The sequence below is a fragment of the Stigmatopora argus genome, chromosome 16, assembly GCF_051989625.1.
Source record: "Stigmatopora argus isolate UIUO_Sarg chromosome 16, RoL_Sarg_1.0, whole genome shotgun sequence".
Taxonomy (NCBI): Eukaryota; Metazoa; Chordata; class Actinopteri; order Syngnathiformes; family Syngnathidae; genus Stigmatopora; species Stigmatopora argus.
Genome location: NC_135402.1, coordinates 7826849 through 7852074, shown reverse-complemented (window position 1 = coordinate 7852074; position 25226 = coordinate 7826849). Strand labels below are relative to the sequence as shown.

At 38.3% G+C, this 25226-nt stretch overlaps 1 protein-coding gene across 5 annotated transcripts in view; it reads right to left on the bottom strand.

Annotated features, from left to right (window-relative positions):
- astn2 (astrotactin 2) overlaps nt 1-25226 on the bottom strand; it is a 153441-nt gene that overhangs the window by 18349 nt on the left and 109866 nt on the right. For 4 of the 5 annotated variants that reach the window (XM_077622471.1, XM_077622469.1, XM_077622468.1 and 1 more), the window contains exons 18-20: nt 20317-20450; nt 19767-19915; nt 3970-4111 (exon numbers count right to left, since the gene is read on the bottom strand). In XM_077622471.1, coding sequence (XP_077478597.1) covers nt 3970-4111; nt 19767-19915; nt 20317-20450 — 425 coding nt within the window. Of the gene's footprint in view, nt 1-3969; nt 4112-18434; nt 18897-19766; nt 19916-20316; nt 20451-25226 lie in introns of those variants that run through there. The other variant, XM_077622473.1, reaches the window with a different exon arrangement.

Below are 25226 nucleotides of genomic sequence, written 5' to 3'. Positions count from 1 at the left end.
TATCCAATCCAATCCAATATATGTCCGAATCCATTTGAATTGAGACAATTCACCTGCTGTCACTCCTGGATTGGACATCTATCGCAACCATCACTAGCCGATGAAACTATTTCTCTCTCTGAAAATATTGTAGAGCGTTTCCAAGGCCAGGGTTGCCATATTGGGGTGTGTTACATATAATCTCATAGGGTGGGAAAACAAAAGGACGCAAAGCAGTTCAGACAGGCCAACAATAAGATGGATGGGGTGGTAAAGGAATTCCAAAGAATAAACTGTCTAGTCTGGAGACTCACTTTTGTAGACAATTAGAAGCAGCTGAGGAGTAATCAGAATGATGTTGGGCAGTTTGCAGGAGATGAGGACATTGTCCAACAATGCACGCAGTCAAAAACAACCGGGAGGTACAAACACATCCATCAGCGGACCATTTTTAGGCAATGAATGATTCATAAGTCAAGAGGCCATCTGACTTGTGAAAGAAAACAAGAAATTGAGGGGCATGTTGGGAGCTTCTCAGACTGAAGGCTTTGTTCAAATTCATTGTAAACAGAGGATTAGCCATCCAAATGTGTTCAAATGGACTAAATTTAGCAACTTCATTCCGCATCGCTCTTTGATGGTATAGAAATGATTTTCTTGTTGGTAATTATTTGCTGTAACAAATGCTGGAACAATTTCCTAGACAGAGGATTAACCACGGTACTTTAGTTAGTTGCTGTAATTCCTGCACAACTTTCGAGAATTTACTCATTGACAGTCGATGGCAAATTACTAGCAAGTTATTGTTAATTAATTGTTTGGCATGGTCTTAATCTCCTTTTCATTTTAATCTAACCAGGAAAATGTGTTGTTGATTTATAGATTAGGGTCAAAGTTAAGAGATGATCAAATTAAGTGCATTTAAACAGTCTATACTACGTTATAGATTCATCATCATATCCCATCTAATGTCAATTTTTTTTGTAATCGTTTTTGGTTTATCTGCTTTGTGATTTATATCAACACCTTTATATAGGCCTCACAGCTCTGAGATTGAGGGTTAAATCCCACGTGGGTTCCAAGCTTCCTGTGTGGAGATGGCATGTTTTTTCCGGGTAATCCGGTTTCTTCCCACATCCCGAAAACATATAAACTAGGCTGGTTGAACACTCTAAACCAGGGGTGTCAGACTCGGGTTAGTTCGCGGGCTGCTTTAACGTCAACTTGATTTCACGTGGGCCGGACCATTTTAGATATAATATTTAGATTTTTTTAAATAAATTGATTAAAAGAACTGGATTAAAAGCCCTTAATATTCAGTTTTTATAGATCTAAAACAATGTTTATTTGAGCTTTTATATATATATATATATATATATATATATATATATATATATATATATATATATATATATATATATATTTAGATTTTACAAAATGATTTTTGAACTAAAAACACAGAAAAAATGATTAAAAAATTACAATTATTGATTTAAAAGGGGGAAAATCAGGAAATTTAATATACATCTACACTCTTCATTTTAATTTGATCCTAAAACAAAGTCGGCACTCATGATTTACTTTCCCGGGCCACACAAAATGATGCGGCGGGCCAGATTTGGCCCCCGGGCCACCACTTTGACACATGTACTCTAAGCCCATCGTTGGCTGGCATAGGCTCCAGCAAAAAAGACAAAAGTGTAGTCATTTATGATTATTAAATCAAATGGATTGCATAATATTTACTGTTTATTGTGTTGGAAAATTAGTGCTTTTCAAACGGGAGTCTGACGCTGTTGGCTCCAGCACAAAAATAAGCCCGCCACGACAGCCATGGTAATGATCAAACTTGACGCCAACTCCAGTGGAGGTTTTATCTGGCTACTTGACGACAAGTGGGGTTGGCTGCAAACAGATGTGCTCCCAGAGGCAATTTCAACATAAAATCGACCCTTATCGGTCTAAAACAACTCTTGAAGAATGCATAACCAAAGATAACGGCCAAACAAAGTTTGACATTTGCCTCGTTTGAAGAAAAAGACAGATTTCTTTAGATTAAACCCATTGGTCATTCCCCATATATTCTTATCTACTAATAAAGCTTTTTGGCAAAGCCATTATGACTTTAATTCATAGAACTCTGTTACTGTGCTTGTAAAATAAAGTGAAAGAGTTAAGCAAATGCGACAGACTACTTTGTGTGTTTTCAACTGTGAATTATAGTGTAGTAAAATATGTTTAAAGTATATTGTCATATGTTCTAAGTATATCACTTTGATGTCATATAGGAACTATAGTATGACTGTTATTTGAGACATTGTTCCCACAGATTTAAGACCTGTTTTTATTATTTTTTTATGGGTGAGGGGCAAAGTTGAGCTTCTCAAAACAGACCAAGGCCAATAAAGAGTAGAATCATTGGTTCCAGTGACAGCCACAACAACATGTGGGCTTTGTCCACAACATGATTCACTTGCTCCTCTATCTGCAACTAGACAGGGATAGAGGTGAAATAGATACCACATTTGCATCTGTTGCAGACTGGGGTGACTATAAATGCTCAAGCTAGTAAGCCCACAAAACCTAGTCGCTCCTCATGGTTTATCGAAATAATATCCAATGGAACACTCCACTCTAGCGCAAATGAAAATAATCAGCAATTTGCCTTCATTTAAAAAAAAAAAAAGTTTTCCCCATGTATGTAATTTAAAACATAAAACATACGGTACTCGGACGCTTGGTCGCCCGGACGTTTGGTCGCCCGGACGTTTGGTCGCCCGGACGTTTGGTCGCCCGGACGTTTGGTCGCCCGGACGTTTGGTTGCCCGGACGTTTGGTCGCCCGGACGTTTGGTCGCCGGACGTTTGGTCGCCCGGATGTTTGGTCGCCAGACGTTTGGTCGCCGGACGTTTGAGAACATGACAGAGAGTTTACTGTTGAAACCAGCTCTCAAAATTATATTCATGAGAGGGAGAGTTTAATATCTAAATATCTACTGTTGAAACCAGCTCTCAAAATTATATTCACCCGGGCGACCAAACGTCCGGGCGACCAAACGTCCGGCGACCAAGCGTCCGGCGACCAAGCGTCCGGTCACGAAAACATACATTGTGTTTATTTTGTAGTCATAAAATAAATGGGAGAAAAAAGTTACCCAAAAAAATTAAACTATTTGTACACGGCCAAAAACCAGGAATATCAACCATTGGCTTTTTCCTGGGAATTCTCGTCCAAAGTGCTGACTGCCAGTGGCCAATAATAGCCGATCAACATGGCAAAAAATTCGATATTACCACAAAGTTGATTATGTCTGTTCTTGTTTTAGGATCTGGTGCACTTCAGAGAACGTTGCTCAAGCACAATTGTTATTTTTGGAGTATCTTGCTATCATTCCGATGTGCAAGAAAGCCCAGATAGGAGGCGGTCCAACCTGAATCAAACTGAAGTGTGTCGAGTTTGCTCTGATCTCCTACAGACATTTACTTTGGCAAATCAGTGAGTCCTCAAAAATCGTTATGAAGATCTTCACCGTCAATTTTCAGAACCAAATCTCTGCACGCCTTCCAGCAGCGCTCATATCTTATTGTATAATTAGACCTGAGCGCTCCATTTTGACCCCACGTCCCTTTTTCTGGAATACAATAAGCTAGTAATTTAACTTGTTGTGAAGATGTTTTGAACATTTTTGAAACTTGGAGCCAAATGTTCCATCAAAATGCTTGGCTTACGATAGAGAAACATCATAGACACCTTGCAGTTTTGTTTAATATTTGGTTTTGCTGACTGTAGCTACGCCAAGATCTCCTTAATATTTCATCCAACGACATATCATAGTTACGAACCGCTCCATACTTTTTTTGACTTTACCACAGGAAACGTGAGTAATGCCTCCAGTTGCATCATGAAAATGACCACGTGGCAATAATGAAATCAACCGAAACAGGGTGATTACTTTTTCCACCAAAGCTTGGAAAAGAGCAAACAACTCACTTGTAGAGACTGTCAGGCTCCAGGCACTTGAAGACGATGGAATAAAGGAGTGTGTGTGGATGTTCGCCGCTCCTTTTCCCGGGCACGACACAGGATGAACCCAAACCCGAAAAGAGATCGTCCAGCAAGCTCAGCACTTCACCTGGCAAGAAGATGGAAATGGACAGAATGATAAGTGATGCCCAAGTTAAAAAAAACATCCATTCATTTATTGGTACATGGTCGATTGGTCGCCGGTCTTTTGGTCGCCGATCTTTTGGTCGCCGGTCTTTTGGTCGCCGGTCTTTTGGTGGCCCGGAAGGTTATTGATAATTACCATTTAAATTGTTGCTCAAATTCCCTAAATACAAACTGCGAATTACTATTTAGTCATACTTAATGCCCTAGTAATTATTAGGCTAAAGAAAAGCTCCAAATTTCCCGGACTTTTATTGTTTTTTGTTGGAGAACTTGTTAAGACCCTGACTGACGTAGCTTCTTAAAGAGACAACGCATTTACATACAAACTCTCATACACACACGTCGGCTCAGTGACACTGCACATGGCCATTGTTGGCTTTTATTGATGCGTACACCGTGTTGTTTTACCTTGTTTTGTCGCAGGTCTTTTGGTCGTCGTTTTTTTGGTCGCCCGTTGTCGTGGTCGGGGCGACCAAAAGACCGGCGACCAAAAGACCACCGGCCAATCGACCGGCGATGAATCGACCGGCGACCAATCTACCGCACACGCATTTATTTACTCTCAGATCAGTTTGTGTTAATTTGGGGGCATATTGAGCACCAATCAAGACTTTTTTTGCAGTTCTGAGTTTAGAATAAAAAGGAGTGAATGGGAATTGAATGTGCCATTGGAAACAAAGTTTTCATGTATGGTTCATTGTTTGGGCAATTCTTTGGAATTCATTTTTTTTTTGCCCAAAACTGGCTGATAACTCAAACTTGCGAAAATGTGTTTTTGTTATTTCATTTTTTGGTAAAAAAAAATGTATTTAAAAAAAAAAGTGAATGTGTGTTGTGAGTACTTCATATCTACACATTTAGTGTATCAATTTTTAAAATACGAATGTTACTTCAATACTTTATAATCATGATGACTTTGTGTAAAAGGGTGTTTAGTTTTGGTGTGCAGATCCACATTGCCATTTTCAATGACTCTTGAAAATGATGGAAAGGTGGGAGCTATCAAAACATTTGAAAAGCTGTGAAAAGGTTTGATTTCCAACTATTTCTACACACAGGCAAAGGGTAGCTTAGTTTGCATTTATAATACAAGTGCCAACTTGTAAAGGCAAGACTAATCTGGCTGGCAGACCACGAGGTAAGAAGAGAAGTTGGAAAAAGGATGGAAAATAACTCCATGAATGAGTGATTTGACATTTTTGTTGAACAACAAAAAAACGTGAGTAATCTTAAGATTTTCCCAAAATGCATTCCTGTGCTTTTGTGCTTCTGAATTTTAACCCTTCATATATTCGACTTATTTTACTCTTGGTCACTTCCTATCAATTTTAAGGCATTTTGGGTCACACGTGAACTCATTGGCTGCCATTGACGATGCTCGGCATACAATCCAAAGGAAAACCAACAATAGGGGAGTGAAGAAAGTGGACAAAATATGTCAATGGTGCTTCGTAAAGGACAACTGATATCAGTCAGCGTTTTAGTAGTAAAGAAAATGCCCGTCTGCGTAAGTAAAAGCCACTCAGGACGGGTTCAAGTGAGTATACGTCATTACCACACAGTCTTGAACCATGTAAACCCAATGAGAGACCGACTGAGTCATGCTCCTTTTGCGTAAGCTTCTCCATGGCATCTGTTAATGTAGTTCTAGCAGGAAGTAGCTCATTGATGGTTTGGCTTTGCTTCTTCTACTTTAATATACCATATATCATACATTTATTAAATACAGAGTGAAACACTGAGCATGTACATAGTATCTCGAAAACAGGGGTTCGCCTAACTTGTTCCTACGAGGGCTGCTTCCACTTTTTTTTCATTGAACAGATCATCGGAATCGGGTTGACATTTTTGAAAATATATTCATTTTTAACTAATAACTCATAGACATCCAATCCATTTCGACTCAGAGAGCCATTATGTGTGATCACTCAATGCCAGCCTTCCCAGTTGAAATGGATTGGATGTCTCTCGCAATAAACTTTGCAGAACAAAGATAAAGTATCTGGCAACAGAACAAAAATAAAATAAAATCATCACTAAGGTAGCCAAATTTATTACATCCGATTTATTTTTGATAAGTTTGTGTAAAACGATATACTGAAATTCTTCACAGTTTCCTTTATTTTAACATAAACGTAAGGTTAAAGCCGAAAAGTGGAACAGAACATTAACTGAATTCAATCATCTTGTGCGGGCAATGTTAAATTGTATTTTGATTTAAATAAAAACTGCCCTGTCTTAACGAGATAATAATAATAATAATGAAAACAATCCGATGTTGCAACAGAGTAGAGTAGAACTTATTGCTGTTATATTCCCTATTCTAACCTTGTGGTAACTTACTAAAAAGGTTCCCGCTTGTAATTTAAAATGAATTACACTTCCATTCACACAGTCAGAATTGTTCCATTTAGGTTTCAATTTACGATAAATCCCACCTTTCTTTGCGGTGTGACTGTACCGTCTCTTACTGACTTTTCTGTGACTGTCGATGCATCTGTCAATTGTTACAGCCGCACCACAAATTGGTAGCAGATGCCAGTCGGTGTGTGTAAATAACAAATGGAAATTAAATGCTTTTCTTTTTTAATTTTGCGCTTGATGTTCCAGAGGAAAAATAAAAAAATAAAAAAGTTTCTTTCCCAGGACCTCTCAAAGCATGGTGGGATCCTTTGCGTGGGCTCTTAATGCACATACATGCATGAATCTATTTTCTATAGTGCTTATTTTCTCGTGTTGAAGCGGCAGCCAGATTTTTTTGGCCTAAGTTGTTTGCATTAGGATGTTCCCGATCCAATCACGTGATTGGAAATCTGGCCTGCGCGGGTCATTTCCAAAGGATCGGAATGGAGAAAAAAAAAGATGGGTTTTTGAACTGTATTGATTTATTTGAAGTATTAATTGATTTCCAATCTATTGTGACTAGAAGGGATGGCAGCAGATAGTCGTTCATTCATCCCAGTTGAAATTAATTGATGAACATCTAGAGACGCCAATGTACATTTTGGGTCACTTCTTGTACATTTTGGGTCTATTCCAGGGTACTCGGCCGTTTGGATGCCGGACTTTTGGTCGCCGGACGTTTGGTCGCCGGACGTTTGGTCGCCGGACGTTTGGTCGCCGGACGTTTGGTCGCCTGAAGGTTATAGATAATTACCATTTAAAATTGTTGCTCAAATTCCCTAAATACAAAATACACACGTCCGCTCGGTGAAACTGCTCAGGGCCATTGTTGGCTTTTATTGATGCGTAGACCGTGTTGTTTTACCTTGTTTTGTCGCCGGACTTTTGGTCGCCCGTTGTCGCGGTCCGGGCGACCAAACGTCCGCGACCAAATGTCCGGTGACCAAAAATCCGGCGACCAAACGTCCGGTCACGCTATTCCAGACAGTCATAAATAATGCCTACCATAGGATGAACATTAAAACTGTTAAAAAATAAAAATATATTTTTTAAATCCATGCATTATGAATAAAGGTATTAATATCAACGTCAACGTTTGAGTATCGTGACAACAGTAATTCAGAGTAACTCTGCAGGTTTAAGGGCTTTGCAAATGAGGAAAACACCCCACACAGTTACTGCAACTGCAGTTTGTTTTGCAGTAAATTGCATGTTATGTTTTGACTGCATGGGAATGATTAGTGGCTTACCTAGTCTGTAACATCAGACGTCTGTATTTCCTGTCTCTCACGGTGAGTTTCCAAAAGGAAAAGAGAAGGTGCCAAAATCGTTATGAAAAGCGCCTAATAAAATGCTTGGAAGTGCAAGGCGCCTCATGTATGTGACGAATGAGGACAAACTTCTGGCTTCCGTCATCACCTTAACTCCAACTGTTGTCATGATATTGAAATGTTCAACTCCCAATCAATACTCCTAAAAATCTTTGAAACTCGAATCTATTTTCAACACAAAAAAAAAATAATTCATGGGTTTTTCATGACCTCATCCAGTGTTTCTCCATTCGTGGTCATTATTACTCATAAAAAAATACAAAATAACAACAGGAAATGACGCAATTTGTATAGAAAGTGACCCGGAAATGCCTTCAAATTGTCAGAAAAAAACTCCAAAATGACAGAGAATGGCCCAAATATGACTCCAATATTGAAAAGGAAACCACCCAAAATTAATTATTGACTACTATTCACAACGATAGACCTCCAATTCATTTAATATGGGTGTAAATGCTGAAATTCCAGTGCCTTTGACCGCTCTAGACGTCAATTTTTACTGGGACGGATGGATGAACAACTGATTAAATTTGGTGGAGACACATAATGCCCAACCAAGCAGCTGCACACAGGCTGCCCTTCATGAACAGTGCTACAATCTTTACAAGCATGGATGAATAGAAGCACTACTTTTATCCAATTGCTGTTTATATGGCATAGCTAAACAACCATATACTAGTTGATTTTTGTACGCACAGACATGACAGCACCAAAGATTGTGACATTGAAAGTGACATTGTTCACACTTACTAAACTGATTACTACAATATGAGAACAGTTTAGTAATCTGTGGGTACTCAACTGTACCTGCTGTACAAACTAATCTTTACCCACAAATAACTAAAACTGTTTACATTTTTGTAATATGTTCCCAATATTTAGTAATCCGTACTCACAGATGACTAAACTCCACAGTTTACTAATAATCTGTGAATACATCACCTTTACCCACAGATTACTAAACTGTGGAGTTTAGAAATCTATGAGTACAGATTATTAGATTGTGGCTATAGATTACATGTGTCAAAGTGGCGGTGCGGGGGGCAAATCTGGCCCGCCGCATCATTTTGTGTGGCCCGGGAAAGTAAATCCTGAGTGCCGACTTTCTGTTTTAGGATCAAATTAAAATGAAGAGTATAGATGTATATTAAATGTCCTATTTTTCCCCCTTTTATATCAATAGTTGTCATTTTTAATCATTTTTTTCTGTTTTTAGTTCAAAAATCATTTTGTAAAATCTAAAAATATATATAAAAAGCTAAAATAAACATTGTTTTCTATAAAAAAATGAATATTCAGGGCTTTTAACCCAGTTCTTTTAATCAATTTATTAAAAAAATCTAAATATTATATCTAAAATGGTCCGGCCCACATGAAATCAAGTTGACGTTAACGCGGCCCGCGAACCAACCCGAGTCTGGCACCCATGCTATAGATGATTAAACTCTGGTTAAAGTTTGGTAATACATGGGTAACGATTAGTGTTTTTTTTTTAAATTAAACTCTGGTTAAAGTTTGGTAATATGTGGGTAAAGATTAGTGTTTTTTTACGAGATACATTTAATTTTTCACTACACTTGGAAGACATTTTTGCATGTTCCTTGCAGTTTAGTGACAGGTACCCACAGTATAATAATTTGTACCTACAGATTACCAAACGATGGGTACAGAATAGCTCTAAAACATTTTCTACCTTGGCACCTGGCCGGCGCTATGCAATTTTTCAGGCTTCTGCAAAAACTTCAAAATCATATCTGACACTTTTTGATACGGAACCGTATTTCCTGGATGCCATTGTATTTTTCCCGCCGGTGTCCTTAAATCACATTTTACTGAGGCGATGGCCTCCTATTGGCACACCAATGTTTAATGCCAATTAAAATACTTGCAGGTCAATTTTGTGTGTTCCATCTACATTTCTATTTCTAGCCAAGACCGAGCGACTGCAAAGATAGGCTGAAAGTGTGAAACGGGGGTATGAAAATGTAGGAAAGCCACAATCTGTCGGGAAGAACGGGCAGGAGAAAAGAGGCAGCGAACTGGAGGCTGGTCAGGAATGACGTCATCTCGCAATTGCAGCAAAAAAACACGAGTCGCAATTCGATCTTTGCGTCTTCCTTGCCAGCCGTGACATTTGGAAGGTCTTTTTTGGTTTCTTTATTCCCCCACGAGGTATCCCGCTCCCTTTGTTTATGCAAGCGCTCGGTCATCGCGCAATTGTCGATAAGCCCTCATTCAAAGAGATTGAATTATATGGAGATAACCAGCGTCCTTGAGCACGGGTGCAGATAACAGATTGGAGTGACACAGCTGACTCTCTTTGTTTTGTTAATTAAAGATGACCTCATCGCTAAAAATGGATGCTGTGCACCTCCTCGTCACGAGCCTCGCCATCAGCAGATTGCAGATCGCAGGCAGTGGGCCAAGGGGTTTCTGCCTTCCCTTTTTCCCACCCATTCTTTCCAATTTTTACCGGGCGATGCTATTTTTTGACTCTTTAATTTCTCTTTTTTTGCACTTGCTATGAGACATTGATGGCGAAAGACGTCTAATCTGTTTCAATTGGAAGGGTGGCAGCAAATAAATGAATGTTCTTTCAAATGGATGTGTAGTTTTTTTGTTTATGTTTTGTTCATTTTTTTATTTTGTTTGCATTTTGTCCCCATTTTTTTGTATTTCATAACTTTGGTATTTTTATCTTATCATTTTTCCAGATTCTTCCATTTTTTCCAGTTTTATTTTTAATGTTTAATTTTACGCGCTTTTTTATCGATTTCTCGTGGTTCTTTGCATTTTCCTCACTTTTCTTATTTTGTTGATTTTTTTTCTCGCTTTAGCATTTTTCCACAGTTTTTTTCCACTGTTTTCCATTTTTAACCCTTTGTTTTAACCCAATTTCTTAGTTTCTCATCAGTTATTTACTGTCTGTTTTTTTCCTTTTAGCCTCTTTTCCTAATCTGTAAAACAAAAGGAACTACAAAAACACATAAAACCGCTAAAAACTCAACAACAACAAAAATCTGAGAATAGAAAACTAAAAAGAATGCAAAAAAACCCAACCCAATGTGTTTGTTACTAGCAGATGTCCATTCCATTTCAAATGGGGGAGTTGGCAGCAAATGAACGAACCATTCAACCACAACACGAAAGTCAGGTTCTTCCAGAAAGCAGTTGTCCTCACATCATCATAAAATCATGATTACCGCTCTTGATATCATGATCTCCATAATCTCCTTTATGTGATAACCGAGACCCAGACGAGCACAAGTGAGGCTCATGTTTGGCCAGGGAAGAAAAGAATAAAATCAAGAGTATAAGTGGATTTGAATATTTGCGAGCACTCTTAAACGCATAGTGATGCGAAGACCGATGCTAATGGCAACCAGGCCGTTGAGCGTCGGAGTTGATGAGGTGCTGGCCAAAAAAGAAAAAAAAAGGAACAACGTATTTGGCTGCCTTTTGAAAAGCCATTCATTCCTATCAGTAGTACATTTTTACTACATAACACATAGCACACTCATGCAATAAACATAATTGTTTGAGCCAAGAATACTGTCGTCTGAGTAGAATTTTAACCCTTTATGGAGCACCCATTTAAATGCTATGAATAATAATAAAAACAACAACTTTTGACTGTTTCTAAATGCTATCAATTTAAAAAAGTGTTTTTATGGATAAAAACTAGTTTATTTCTCATGGAAATTCAGCCAAACAACAGAAATTACCGTATTTTCCGGACTATAAGTGACACTTTTTTCATAGTTTGACTGGGCCTTCGATATTTGGTTCACTATGCCGCTGACAGTTGGTGATGTTTTTGTTTATTTATTTTTTAGGCTTTAGTAATTTGAAAAACTGTTATGTTAACAGATGCCTTTTTAACCGGTTGTTCTCCATGTTTCTATTGTTTTTTTACCATATGTTTGCACCCCCAAAAATGCGACCCAGAAATGCCCCCAAACCAAGATGAAGTTACTTGAAAATGCAACAAAATTAAAAGAAAGCGAGCAAAAAACAGGACACAACATTCATTAATTCACATCCCCCAGTCAAAGTGGAATTGGACATCCATTGGCGTCAATAGCAGCCAATGAGTTAACAAGAAAATGTAAAAGCAACCATTACCACGAGGTAAAATCAAGTTTACTGCACAATGCAAGGTTGTTGTAATCTACGAAAAACAAATAGGTGTATCAATACTTTTTCAATGAAATATCATATCCGTAAACAACATTTTAGTAAAGATACTTTTTGATTTTTGACCTCCATAATGTAAATTTATCACATTATGCAAGCTTCTGGCAACTTGTGAAAAATGACTACAGGAGGACCAATACTTTTGCAATGAAATATTATATTTAGATAGGAGATTTAAGGGTAGATATTTGTATATTTATCGATTCTTGACCTGCATACCACTTTCCAATCAATGCGGCCAATCCTTACAAGTTCTTATTCGGGAGGTTGTCTAAAAAGACAGGTTCAAAGACCATGCCTAAAATTTTAATACACTATATTGGATAGAGAAAATATACTACAGAATGATCCATAGTGACTAAGTTTACACAAACACAGCAATACTGCTTATTCAAATGATAGTGGATTGCTGCCCCTGACTTGGTGTGCCATCTAGGGGCCATTGAGGTAAGACCCCAGTCTTTTTAGGGAGGCTTCCAAAGGGCAATCCCAAGGGAAAAAGCTAATAAATTGAAAATATTAATATATATACGTATATATATAAATAGTTAAAATACTTAAAATGATTTAAGACATTTACCTGGATGTTTCTGGAATATATTATTTCAAAGATATTTTTTTGTACTTAAGGACCATATTTGCATATTTACAAATATATTAGTATCTTACGAGACTATATATATATATATATATATATATATATATATATATATATATATATATTATATATTTACATACTATAAAGGGCATTCAATGCTTTCAGTGACACTGTCGATGACAGACATAACATTATTATTATTACTATTATTATTATTATTACTACTACTACTACTACTATTATTATTACTATTATTATTATTATTATTATTTATTATTATTATTATAATTATTTTTTATTATTATTATTATTATTATTTCAGTTGTGGATTTTAATTTGTTTGTCACTAGTAGATCCCTATGGAGCATTGAAGTTTGCTGTCGCCCGTCCAGTTCAAAATGATTGGACATCTATCTTCATTAATAGTTAAGGCCACTACGGATCAAAACGTTTTAAATGAGTTCATCACTGGTAGATGCCCAATCAATTTACAGCAAGGAGGGATGGCAGTAAATGAAGCTTCATTCATTTGCTGAGAATGCCTCACAATTCAAATGGATTGGCCATCTATCATTTTTAATAGCTAAAGCTATTACATACCAAAACTCTTTTAATGGGTTTACTACAGGTAGATGCCCAATCCATTCTGAACTGGGAGGCGGGCAGCAGATAGCGGCGGATTGGGCGTCTATCGTAGGTAAAAGTTAAAGCCTTTACGGACCAAATGTCTTTAAATGAGTTGATCACTCTTAGATCTCCAATTTATTTTGAACTGGCAGGCATGGCAGCGAAGGAATGAACCTTCATCCATGGATTGGACGTCTTTTATACTTGATTGTTGAAGCCATTACAGAGTCGTTAATAGTTCAAACCATTACTCTTAGAATGAGGTTATCAATCGTAGACATCCAATCCATTTGAACTGGGAGGGTTGGCAGAAAATTAACGAGTCTTTATTCACTGCCAACTCTAACAGTTCAAATGGGTTGGGCTTCTTTTATTATTAATAGCTAAAGCCATTACAGATCAAAACTCTTGACTTTAGTTCTTCACTAGTAGATGTCCAATTCATTTTAAACTGAAAGGGCTGCGAGCGATTGAATGTTTGTTAATTTAACAAAATTAGACCCATGCATCTCTTCTGAGATTCAATTCCTGATTTAGAAAATTTCCCTCCTCTTTTATTATTTCCCTCATACTTTTTATATTTGAAATGTCATCATTTATAACCCAGTTAAACAACGCAGAACGATAAAAAAAACACATTGTCTTGTATACTTTTTCCAAGTCAACTTATAATGAATGACTTTTTACCTTACATGACACTGACCTCTAAATAATATGAGCCTCAAACTGATTAAATCATTCCATTGACAAAGAATCATTTGTCTTCCGATCAGACCTGGAAGACATTGCACTCAACCTTTGTCGGCTCCGCTGCGAGCCAGGCCTCAAATGACTTATTTCCTACTCTTGAAACAGGAAGAAACAGGCCGGGGTGACGTTTTTCTTTGCTAGCTATTCAAACACAGCTCATGTTTGGAGTTCTTTCACTTTCACACAGCCGGCAGAGTCACTGGAGACGGCACGCTGTGTCTCGGCGAGTCACAATTTACATGCCAATGGGGATGAGCTCTCATATTTGAAGGCTATAAATGCCACCACAACTCACCTTTACATTTGCTTTTATTCAGCACTAGGGATGATCGACTGCCATCTGCCGTGACCTCATCTTCACCTGCACTTCATCTCCTCAACTCAGTGTTCCTCTCGCTACAGTTTTGGGAACAGGTGATCCCTCCCTCTCAACGCCAGGACATTTTTTTAAACCTCAAGTGGCAGACATTTTTGGGGGGGGATTTTTCCTCAAGAAGGGCCATACTAAAAATGCCATCAATACTGAATGTTACAGTCCAACAAAATGTTTAAGATTGTATTAGAGGAGTTTTTCTGAGTTTGCCCCCTCACAAATATTTGTAAATACTTATGTTTCTTTTACAATGGAAAAAAATATTTCCAATTTTCAAAATGCTACAATTTTTGCCACTCATCATAAATTTAAAAAAATTCAATGAGCATAAAACATCAGCCAATTTTTGTAAGAAACATGCAGTTCCATCAATTTTTTACAAAACTTTCCTATCCCTCCATTCTTTTCCAATATGACATACAAGTCCATCAAAAATATTTTTGCCCAAAAAGGTCCTTTAAATACAGAAATTGACCAAGAAATATCCCAAAAAGTAACAAGATGAGACCCACAAATCAACCAAGTGACTGAAAAACAGCAGGACGTGACCCAAAACGAACAGGAAGTATCGTTAGCCATTTTGGGGTTCCCCACATTTGTTTTCCTGTTCTCATTCACTGTCAAGCGTCGTACTTAGAACGGATTGGACGTCTACTAGTGACAAACTATTTGCAGTTTTCCTTGTCTGTTTTGCAATGTAGTTTCTCACAGTTTTTGTTTCTTTTTTGCCTTTTTTGCAGTTTTTCGTCCTGATCCGAATCAGAATTGAAAACCACAAGAGACAGTAAAAGCGTGAAAGACTGAAAAAAAAACATTAAAAACCAAACCCCCCAAAAAACCACAGAGACCATGAAAAATCAAATATGAAAACAAGCGCGAAAATCCTACAAGAGTTTGTCACTCGTGGACATGCAATCCATTTTTAGTGGGAGCCTTGACATTTTATACCAATCCTCCTACTTCAAATGGATTGGACGTCTATGACTGACAAAAAAATAAATATCCAGAGCAGAAGGATGTTTGGATGCCACATGATTGGACATCTACATTTGCTAATGCGAGTGAAAGAGTTAACACGGAATAATAAGATCACGAAACACTACAATTTAAGAAGCAGAAAGGCAGCCATCTTTACGTAACGCCTCGAAAAATTGCATCTTGTAGTTATTATTATCTTAAATATATAAGACGTCATCCAAAACCTTTACGTGATGGTTTTACAATAAATCGACTTGAATCAATTTTCTCGTTTGAGAATGTTGTGGAATGTTTTTAAAATCAGATCGACGAGCGTCCCGGGACGGATCGTGTTCCGCTTTGCGGATTTGCGCGTCTGCATGCGAACAGGGCGAAAAAATTTCACGGCCGAGGCTTGTCGAGACCGGGTCAGAAAAAGGCAACTCAATTGGCGCTGACTAAATCCGACACGCAACAGACGATATTAGAGCGCTAGAAAATAAATAAATAAATAACTCCTGGAGTTTGAATCAAACAGGAGGTAGTCGCATTAATGCATTTTTCAGATACTTGCATTCACAGGCAAGACACCAAAGAAGTTGGATGATTGCATCTATTCAGGAAGCTGTTACAGATGAAAAAACACAAGTTGAAAGAGAGACACTTGCTAAACCGCTTGAATAAGTGTGGGAAACAGTACGCTAAAAGAAACATGCACCTAATCAGTCGATGGCTGAATTACAACCGTAGACCTCAACTTGACACTTAATAGAGCTTTGACGATATGTGCTGGAGAGCAGGTACCATTTCCTTTTTCTGCTGTAGTCTAGACAGCTCTGGCATTCAAAACAAAGCTGGAGGATCCACGGCCGCCATGCCGTGCGCATTCCTCAAATGGTGCACACTTGCGTGACTCATTCGCTAATGTTTGCATGGACGTGCGTGTGCAGCAGGCTTCTAAAGGCATCCCAAAGACCTTTTTTTCTTGAGCTTCATTTAGATGACGTTTTTTTTAGATGCAGGTGCTTCGCTTACCATCGACCCGACTCCAATGGTTCCTTTTACCGCAGGTGGCCCGGGGGTCCGATCCTGCCCACTACATCATTTTGTCTGGTGCGCAAAAGTAAATCATGTACAGTGGTACCTCGTGGTACGACAAAAATTTCGATCGAATAATTTGCTCGCGATACGATTAAAATTTCGAGATGCGACCAAGCCAGGTGGCCATGACATGAGAGGCTGTTTATCATAGTAGCGCGCTGTCTTTTTTTGCCGCATCTCTTTCGTGTATAACTACTATATCTAAAAGGACTGAACGATTTATTCAGACGAGTTTCGACCAGGAAACGCACAATGCGCATGCGCGGGCAAAAAGAGGGCTTTCTGGGTAATGAAGTATACTCGTGCACACAACACCCATAGGCAATGGCACCCTTTCTCAGAATAAAACTTCATTACCCACAACCAATACGTGGGTAAGCTCAGCAATTGTATTTCCTGTTATTCTTTCTAAGGAAAGAACATCCCGCGATCGTTCTTTAAAGACTATTTCTCGTTGGCAAGTGGTCAAGCGTTATCCTATTGTGAGGACATTTGTGTGCATCATTTTTGGGATATTTTGAAGGCAATACAACAGCAAACAGTCCATCGATAGCGATCGTGAGGGTGGAGGCGTGGCAAAGCGCTAACCCGGAAAATGAAGATAACAAAAGATTAAGACAAAACTAGAATTCAGTTTTGTGTAAAGTTACATTAAACATATGTTTGAGTGTGTTTGTATATATTAATCCAAGTTAATTTAAATTAGTTTGTTCGTTTACGAGTGCCGTGGATAAAGTCTCCCCAAACAGCCCAACCGTCCGCCTCCGTGTGTGTCGTTATCTCTCCCCTCCGCGAAATGCGTCTAATTTTACATCTATTAAACACATTTTATTACTATTAAACCACTCGTTATTTATTACTTTGTCAATATATGGCGGATTAGAAGAAATAATACATTTTTTCCAATCCAATATCCTGTTTTTGGTGTTTTTTCAGGAGGGTTGGAACGAATTAATTTGTTTTCAATTCATTTCAATGGAAAACGTTCGCTCGGGTTACGAAAAGCTCGACATACGATCTCAGTCTCGGAACGGATTAGGATCGTATGTTGAGGTACCACTGTAGATAGATTTTATGTCCCTCTCAAAAAGTACATTTGTAGAAAATGTCCACAGTCCCCGATGAAATATTGAGGCCTACAAAAATTTGAAAATATTCCCAGTTTTGCTTTTTAAACTGAACCCCCATACAAGCTTATCCCTAAAAAAGATGCCAAGCAGGAAGGCCGGCCAGTACCAATCCAATAATTTCCAAATAAGTCACTATAAGTATGAGAAAATTATATATCTCGACACTCTTTGCTGAGTCCTGAGAACAAGATCTCATCATTTTAAGAGGCCCCTATTATTTCATAAATCTTCTCCTGTATTGCCATCCAAGCACATAACGGGCATCGCTGTCCTGCTCACGTCGGAGAACGAAATCGGCCAAGCTGTCATTGTCGCTATTCGCTTTTAAAGTAGAACTTCAGGAGTGTCATTTAAGTAATTGAGTGTTATTTGCAATGAACTCATTACTTATTGACATTGTAATGAATTAATGTTAATTAATCCCAAGACAAATTGCACTATTTGGCAGTAATCGTGGCTAAAACAATAACTCAATTGATTGGCCACACGCCATTTGTCACCAGGTCAAAGCAGTCTTCAGTGAAATATTTTGATCAAAACAACAAAATAGGCTACTCAGTTTGCTCAAATCACTCAGTCCACAATCTGGTTGGTGGGAAAGAAAATAGGTGCTTATATTGTACCAATTTCAAACACATTAACCATTTTCCTATGAATTCATGGCATTTCTGACAAAAAAAAGCCAGCAGAGTACTGAAACTAGTGCACAAAAAGCTCATGATGTCACTCGGTACAAACTCTGCATTTCTGGCCAACAGCGAAATTAGATTGCTTATTTTTTTTGGTTCATTTTACAAAAAAAAAAGATTTCAGGCTCTTCCTCGGTGAAGTCCAATCTATTGAAATCAGTAAAGTACCTCCCGAAGTGATAATGCGATTTTAAACTCCCATTTTCCCAAGATAAAGCAGTGCATATACGTTCATAAATGGAAAAGGGTAAAAGGGCAAGAAAAAAAGAAGAAGATAAAGACGTCTAATGTGTATTACATGCTTTGCAATGACATGATTTATAGCATTGACTGGCACATAGCTGAGTGAGTCACCCACACCATCTGCCCCTTCCAACCACCTTGCTGGGGCCCATGCTTCATCAGCACTCCTCCCAGGGGTGATGGATGGCCTGTCCATACCTCCCAATGACTAAAGCCAACTCCTTCCACACCAATATTACTCCATTTCTATCACCCTTCCTGTGACTCAGAGCCTGGTCCCTCGGAAGAGCCACAACCACTTGCAACCTTGGAATTTTGCGGCAAATGACGGTCAGCAACGCTCCTGCCCTACCGGATAGATATCAATAGTATCCTAACAGGTAATTGATTTGGTCCGACCAAGAATTGATATATGATTTTTTTTTTAAATGTTACTGTTCATGTGAAAACACGACCGATTTTTCTTGACTTTCAGTTTAAATGAATTGGAAATGTATCATTGTCAACGGAATGGAATAAGTTGGTGTTGTTTTACAGCCCAAAGGTACATAAGTTGGTCAAGAATGACATGTGTGCATTTTCTATAGAATTCAATTGGAACCTTTGACAGTTTTCCTGATTTTGCACTTTCCACGGGTTGAGCTTTTTGTTTTAATTTCTGTTTGGCCTTTTTTGCTTTTTCTGCTTTTTCTCACAACTTTCACAATTTTTTTCTGGATTCTCAGTTTTCATTTTTTCAGATCTTCCACAGTTATCCATTTTCCCCCCAGATTTTTTATAAGAAGTTTTGTTCCTGTTTTCCATGCGTTTTTCATTTTCTTTCATTGTTTTATGGTATTTTAAGGATTTTGGCACTTGGGCTCAAAGAAACTTGGATATTGCGCAAGGATCTGAACGCACCTGATACTAAAGAACTAAGACTTACAATAATGTTATGACAATTGGATTTTATATAAAGTTACAGTTTCGTGTATGAAAGGGTTGAAAATAAATAAATTTGTGAAATAAAATGAACCCCAGGAATATAAACGTGAATTAAAAAAGCATCACTACATGATAATTTCCCACAAATCCATCAATCTAACGCGTTAGATGATTCTGTTTTGTTTAGGGGCTAATTTTAAAATCCAATTAAATCATGTTTAGTATATAGTAATACTAGTATAGATTGTCCTGATGGTCAGGTAGGATGAATTCTAAATTACTTTTTTTTCATACCTGTGTAAACTTCGGCCTCCGAGGGGTCTTCTACCCGTTTATGTTGGATGATGTAGTCCGAAACCTTGCAGCCAATCAGGGGCTCCACGTCAAGCCACTCTAAGGCAACCATTGAGCTTGAGGGCTCCAGGTAAGGGGCTAAGCGCAAGCTGAAGAAACACAAGAAAATGACAAACGAGAATTAAACAAGTAATAAAAGTGACCGCAACCTTAACAAACACCAAATCCGGCGACTTTGACACACTGTATGAAAGTACACTAAAAATAAGAAAAACTGAATGAGATGAACATGCAATTGAAAAAAAGTTTGAACAGGATTTGCCGTTCAATAGACATTCAATCCATTTGAATTGAGATGCCAGCAAACCTTTAACGTCAAATGGATCGGACGCCTACTAGTGACAAACCCCTTTGAAATCTACAGCAGATAACAGTCCGGAACTATCGCTTGTGTTCGTTTGTGTGTAGATGGCGCATTGGTGCATGCGTCCATAAAATATCTCTAGCATGTGTATGAATTCCAGGGTGGCAGCCGTCACCTCACACTTACATGGGCTGTCTGAGGGGACTGCAGTTAGGCAGGCCCTCTTTGCTGAAGGCACTCAGGTCACAGCGACACCAGTTATCAATGACGTCACCCTTTCCGCCACACCAGTATGAACTCATTGTGGCGCTCTTGAAGGCCTGCAAAGGGTAACAAGTGAGAGAAATGCAATTATCTCAGGGAACATGCACTGACTGTCCATCTGAGTGTACTCTTCCCAACCTTATGACTCATTATACTTCTTCCTATATGATAACTTTTGCATGTAATCTAAAATAAATCATGGAAATACATATATATGTATAAAGTCTTAAACTAGTATTATTTTTTTGGCTTTATGCGGATAAAAACATGTACAAATTAAAAAAGACTGGCACTTTTGATAGAAAGTATACAGTGAAGGCACGTAGACAGGAGGACCTTTTCACTTCAACTGCTCCCAATTAAAGGAGGCGAGGAACATCTCACTAACATTGCGATAGCATAAATGCACTGCGACATTCGTGATGGAGTGGAAAAGCGGCCCAGCCAACCACTCTAGAGTCTGCTTGCGTGGTCATCTGGCTACGGTGATGGCAGGAGATCTGCGTAAGAGATGGGATGACATCAGCTCTCCCCTTTACGCTGCTTCATTAGCCCATAATAGGACAGAGGAGTGTTTTTGCTCATTTAAAAATGTAACTCTAATGTTTTTAATAAATAATTCAGGTTATTTTTGGACAAATTGTGTTGGAGTGCTTTTCATGCTGGTCGGTTATATCCCCTAGATCAGGGGTGTCAGACTCGGGTTGGTTCGCGGGCCTTGTTAACGTCAACTGGATTTCATGTGGGCCGGACCATTTTAGATATAATATTTAGATTTTTTTTATAAATTGATTAAAAGAACTGGATTAAAAGGCCTGAGTATTCAGTTTTTTATAGATCTAAAAGAATGTTTATTTTAGATTTTTTTAAAATATATTTTTAGATTTTACAAAATGATTTTTGAACTAAAAACACAGAAAAAAATGATTAAAAAATTACAATTATTGATTTAAAAGGGGGAAAATCAGGAAATTGAATATACATCTATACTCTTCATTTTAATTTGATCTTAGAACAGAAAGTCGGCACTCATGATTTACTTTCCCGGGCCACACAAAATGATGCAATGGGCCAGATTTGGCCCCCGGGCCGCCACTTTGACACATGTGGCCTAGATCACTCCCTGTAGATTTCAGGGGGATTTTAAGGTCCTGTTTGTAATGTCAATTCCTGTTGTTAACTTTAGGGCATTTCTGGGAGACTTACTTTTTTTTTTAATGTTGAGGCATTTCTAAGTCATTCATGCTGATATTGGATCACTTCCAGTTAATTTTGAGGCAATCCTGTTTTTTTTCTGTTGATTTCTGGCCATTTCAGAGTGACTTAATAATTAACTAATCATATCGAAATTGAAAGTGCTTCTCCACAAAGTGCGCTTTGTGGAGAAGCACTTTCAATTTCGTCATACGCAGCTGGGTATGATGACAATTAGGCTTTTGTCTAGTCAATGATAATGACAAGCCTAAGTCTGATTTTATTTTTTTATTTTATTTATTTTATATCACATGTTAATTTTGGGCCATTTATTGGTCACTTTCTGCTGAAATTGGATCACAGTGTTAGTGTGTGTACATTCTGTGTCATTAATATCGCTTTGCTTCCTGTTTGTACTGGGTTACTTCCTCATTTTTGGGGGCATTTCTGCATCACTTCCTGTTGATATAGTTTTGCTTCTTGTTTTTATCATTTTTTGTCACTTCCTATTAATATTGGGGTATTATTGGTTATATCCTGTAGATATTTGGACATTTCACAGTCACTGACTAAACTAGGTAACATTTCTGTTAATCCTGGGCAATTTCTAGGTCAAACACTTCCTGTTGACTTTGGACAATACTGTTAGTTTATGAACTGTGTCATTTCCGATTGATATTGGGAGCACGGTTCTATTGTTATCTGGTCGCCTGCTAATGTTGGGGTATTTCTGGGTCACTTAATATGGAATCACTTCCTGAAAAAAAATGGAGCATGTCTACGTCACTTCTTGTTGATTTGTTGAACCTAAAATGAATGAAATCCAAAATCAACTCTGGTTATTTTCCCCAATAACTATATATTCCATTTCAGAATATTTCAACAAGTTCTAAATTTAGGGTTAACAGGTGAAAGAGGGAAAAGATAGAAGCAGCTAATCACTGTCTAAAAGGCAGTGAAATGCCAAGAGGAGCACAAAAGCAGTGAAATACAATGTCAGGGCTTCCCTTGAAACCACAGACGCAATAGAAGGAGTTCAGGGGAGTTCACAAGCACTCTGGCTCCCCCTATTACACAGATGGATCAATGGAGGCCTCGCTTTATTTATGTGCCTTTACTTAACTCTAGACAAGCGCTTGATCACAGTCACGAAAATAGGACACCGGACCCAAACAGAAACATTATCACCGGGAACCAGGCCCCCAACATAAAACCACAAAGAGAAGCTATTCTTTTGTTCACCATGAGAGCCACCTCTCCAAAAAGGAGAAACACATCTTAAGGGGACGACTACGATTTTTCGCACATCGGAAATACCAAATTAATTATTGATTTCCACGGTTGTTTCATTCTAATGGCCCAAAGTCGGGGAATTTTGGGTTATGGCCCTGACTGGCATTGATGACAACTGCGTCCGGATTGATGATGCCAGACGTCCAATCACTAGGCTCTTTGCATCCTTTTGTTCGGAATTGAAATGTGTTTGTCACTGTTAGGCGTCCAATCCATTTGAACGTTGAGTAGAGTGTTTTTTTGTGATTTTGTTAGATAAACTGCTTTGCTACCGTCAAATTCCTCGAAAGAAACAAAGACCCCGCAGGGCTTTGTACGCTTTACTGCATGGCAGAATATGTGAAAATTAGACAGTGATTACCGCCGTGTTTATGTTTGACAAGAAATGCATGCTGATTTCCGCTAGATACAACAGGGACTGTAATTGTAGTTTGGTGTGGTGGGAGTTTCAAGAGGGTACTAACCCAACGGTAAGTTCAAATGATTCAATCATTCAGTTAAATTTCAATCATATGTGTAATACGAAGGAGTAATGAAATAGAGCATTCACTTTGTTACTAAGGCCAAAGTCCATAAAGCTCAGGTTGCCCTAATAAGGTCAATGATCAGTGGCGGGCCGTCAGGGCCTTCAAGGCCTTCTCTGCTGGCCTAAGAAATATCTGAATCATATATTATATTTTGTCCATCAATACTTATTAAATAATTCCAAATTGTCTGTTAGCTTCCTGTCATTGCTTTTCCCCCTGGTTGCACTGCTTCCAGATGTGTGTTTTCATATTGAAGCATTTAACTAATCACATTTAATCCATTATTTGTCGCCAGGGTCAGAAATCTGCCTCAAGGCCTTCACAATCAGTTCTGCAGGCTCTGCTGCATTAAACAAGCGTCGATAAGACTGTTGCTTTAACCAATCAGATTTCGAGTTCGCAACACCACAACGTCATCACTTTCACCAACTATGATTGGCTAGTGATTAGCCAACGCTACCAAACTGTATCTGTAGCGAGCTGCACAAGCAAATATATTGTTGTGTTGATTTAAAGCCATTTTCTAGACGGACTATGCCAGAAATACAACAGGACAGGCTCGACTTTCAGCATTAGCTTCGATGGCGATAGAAAAGAAGGAAGAAAGAAAAGAGGATGGATATTGTGTACAGTTAAAAATGATTTTTGCTGAGTAAAATATGGCTATATTCCTAAATAATATTTCAATTGTGGGCCCGGTTCTGATATCTGAAAAGCTCCAGTGCTAAATGCTGCTAGGAAGTGGATTTTACCCGTTGAAGGCGCTACGAGAAAATGCACGGACCGCCACTGTCAATGATTGTGTATTACGAATGATAGCAGTGCTGAAGGATATTCATTTTCACTAAATGACTCCTTTTTTGAGCAGCTTACTAAATGACAGTAGGAAGAAAATTAAAATAAAACGAGTTTGTTGTCACACCCAATCTGTAATAATTGGACAGGAAAACACACCGGGCAGTAATACTACTTAAGTTTTCCGGGTATGAAAGCCTAAGTAAGTAGTTGGTCCACCACCAATTTTTGTTGCATAACAAAAAGTGTAAAGTCATAAATGTTGTCGGTAAAAAAGTGTTTGGGTAAGTAATGGAAGGCATATAGAAGCAGTGGAGATGCATGTGTACTAGATAAGAGGATGCTATCTTTTGCTTTATTGATTATCCATTGATACATTTCCCAGAACACTATAGGAGCATATATATTGTGTCCTGGAATAACGGGAGACGAATCATTACAAAGAAAGCGTTATTTTGACAGAGAAAACATTTGTTGATGTTACTCAAAGTCTATTTTTTTTAAAATGAAATATGCCTCATCTAAACCCTTTCACCTTTATCAATAGCAAGCCGAATTGACCTGACAGCAAGCGTCGGCGATCCCTCAACGTCAATGACAACTCCAGCTGCAAAATTCCGAGCCTTGACGTCATGTAGCCCCCCGACAGACTCACTGGCACCGAAACTCTATTTGGATCTTTCAATTTCATAGAAGCCTGATGTGACTTACAAGAAGGCCACAGAGGCTGTCATGAACTCTTGAATTTATTAATCAATTTGGCTACAATGAGCTGACCACATTACTGTCCATCTTTAGTGGCTAATACAAGAAAACACTGGCCAGCTGGCCCGCAATATTGATTTATAAAGTGATGGTCAGTGGTGGTAAAGAGTAAGCTCACACAGGAGATTGGAGATGGTGATCTAAGAGTCTACGTTTGTACCCATGTTGTATTTTTCCCTTCATCAATCAGTCAGTGAAACCAAATAGCTTAATTTCATATTACTGCTTAGTGAAAATGTGTTCTTTTTGTGCAAAAAA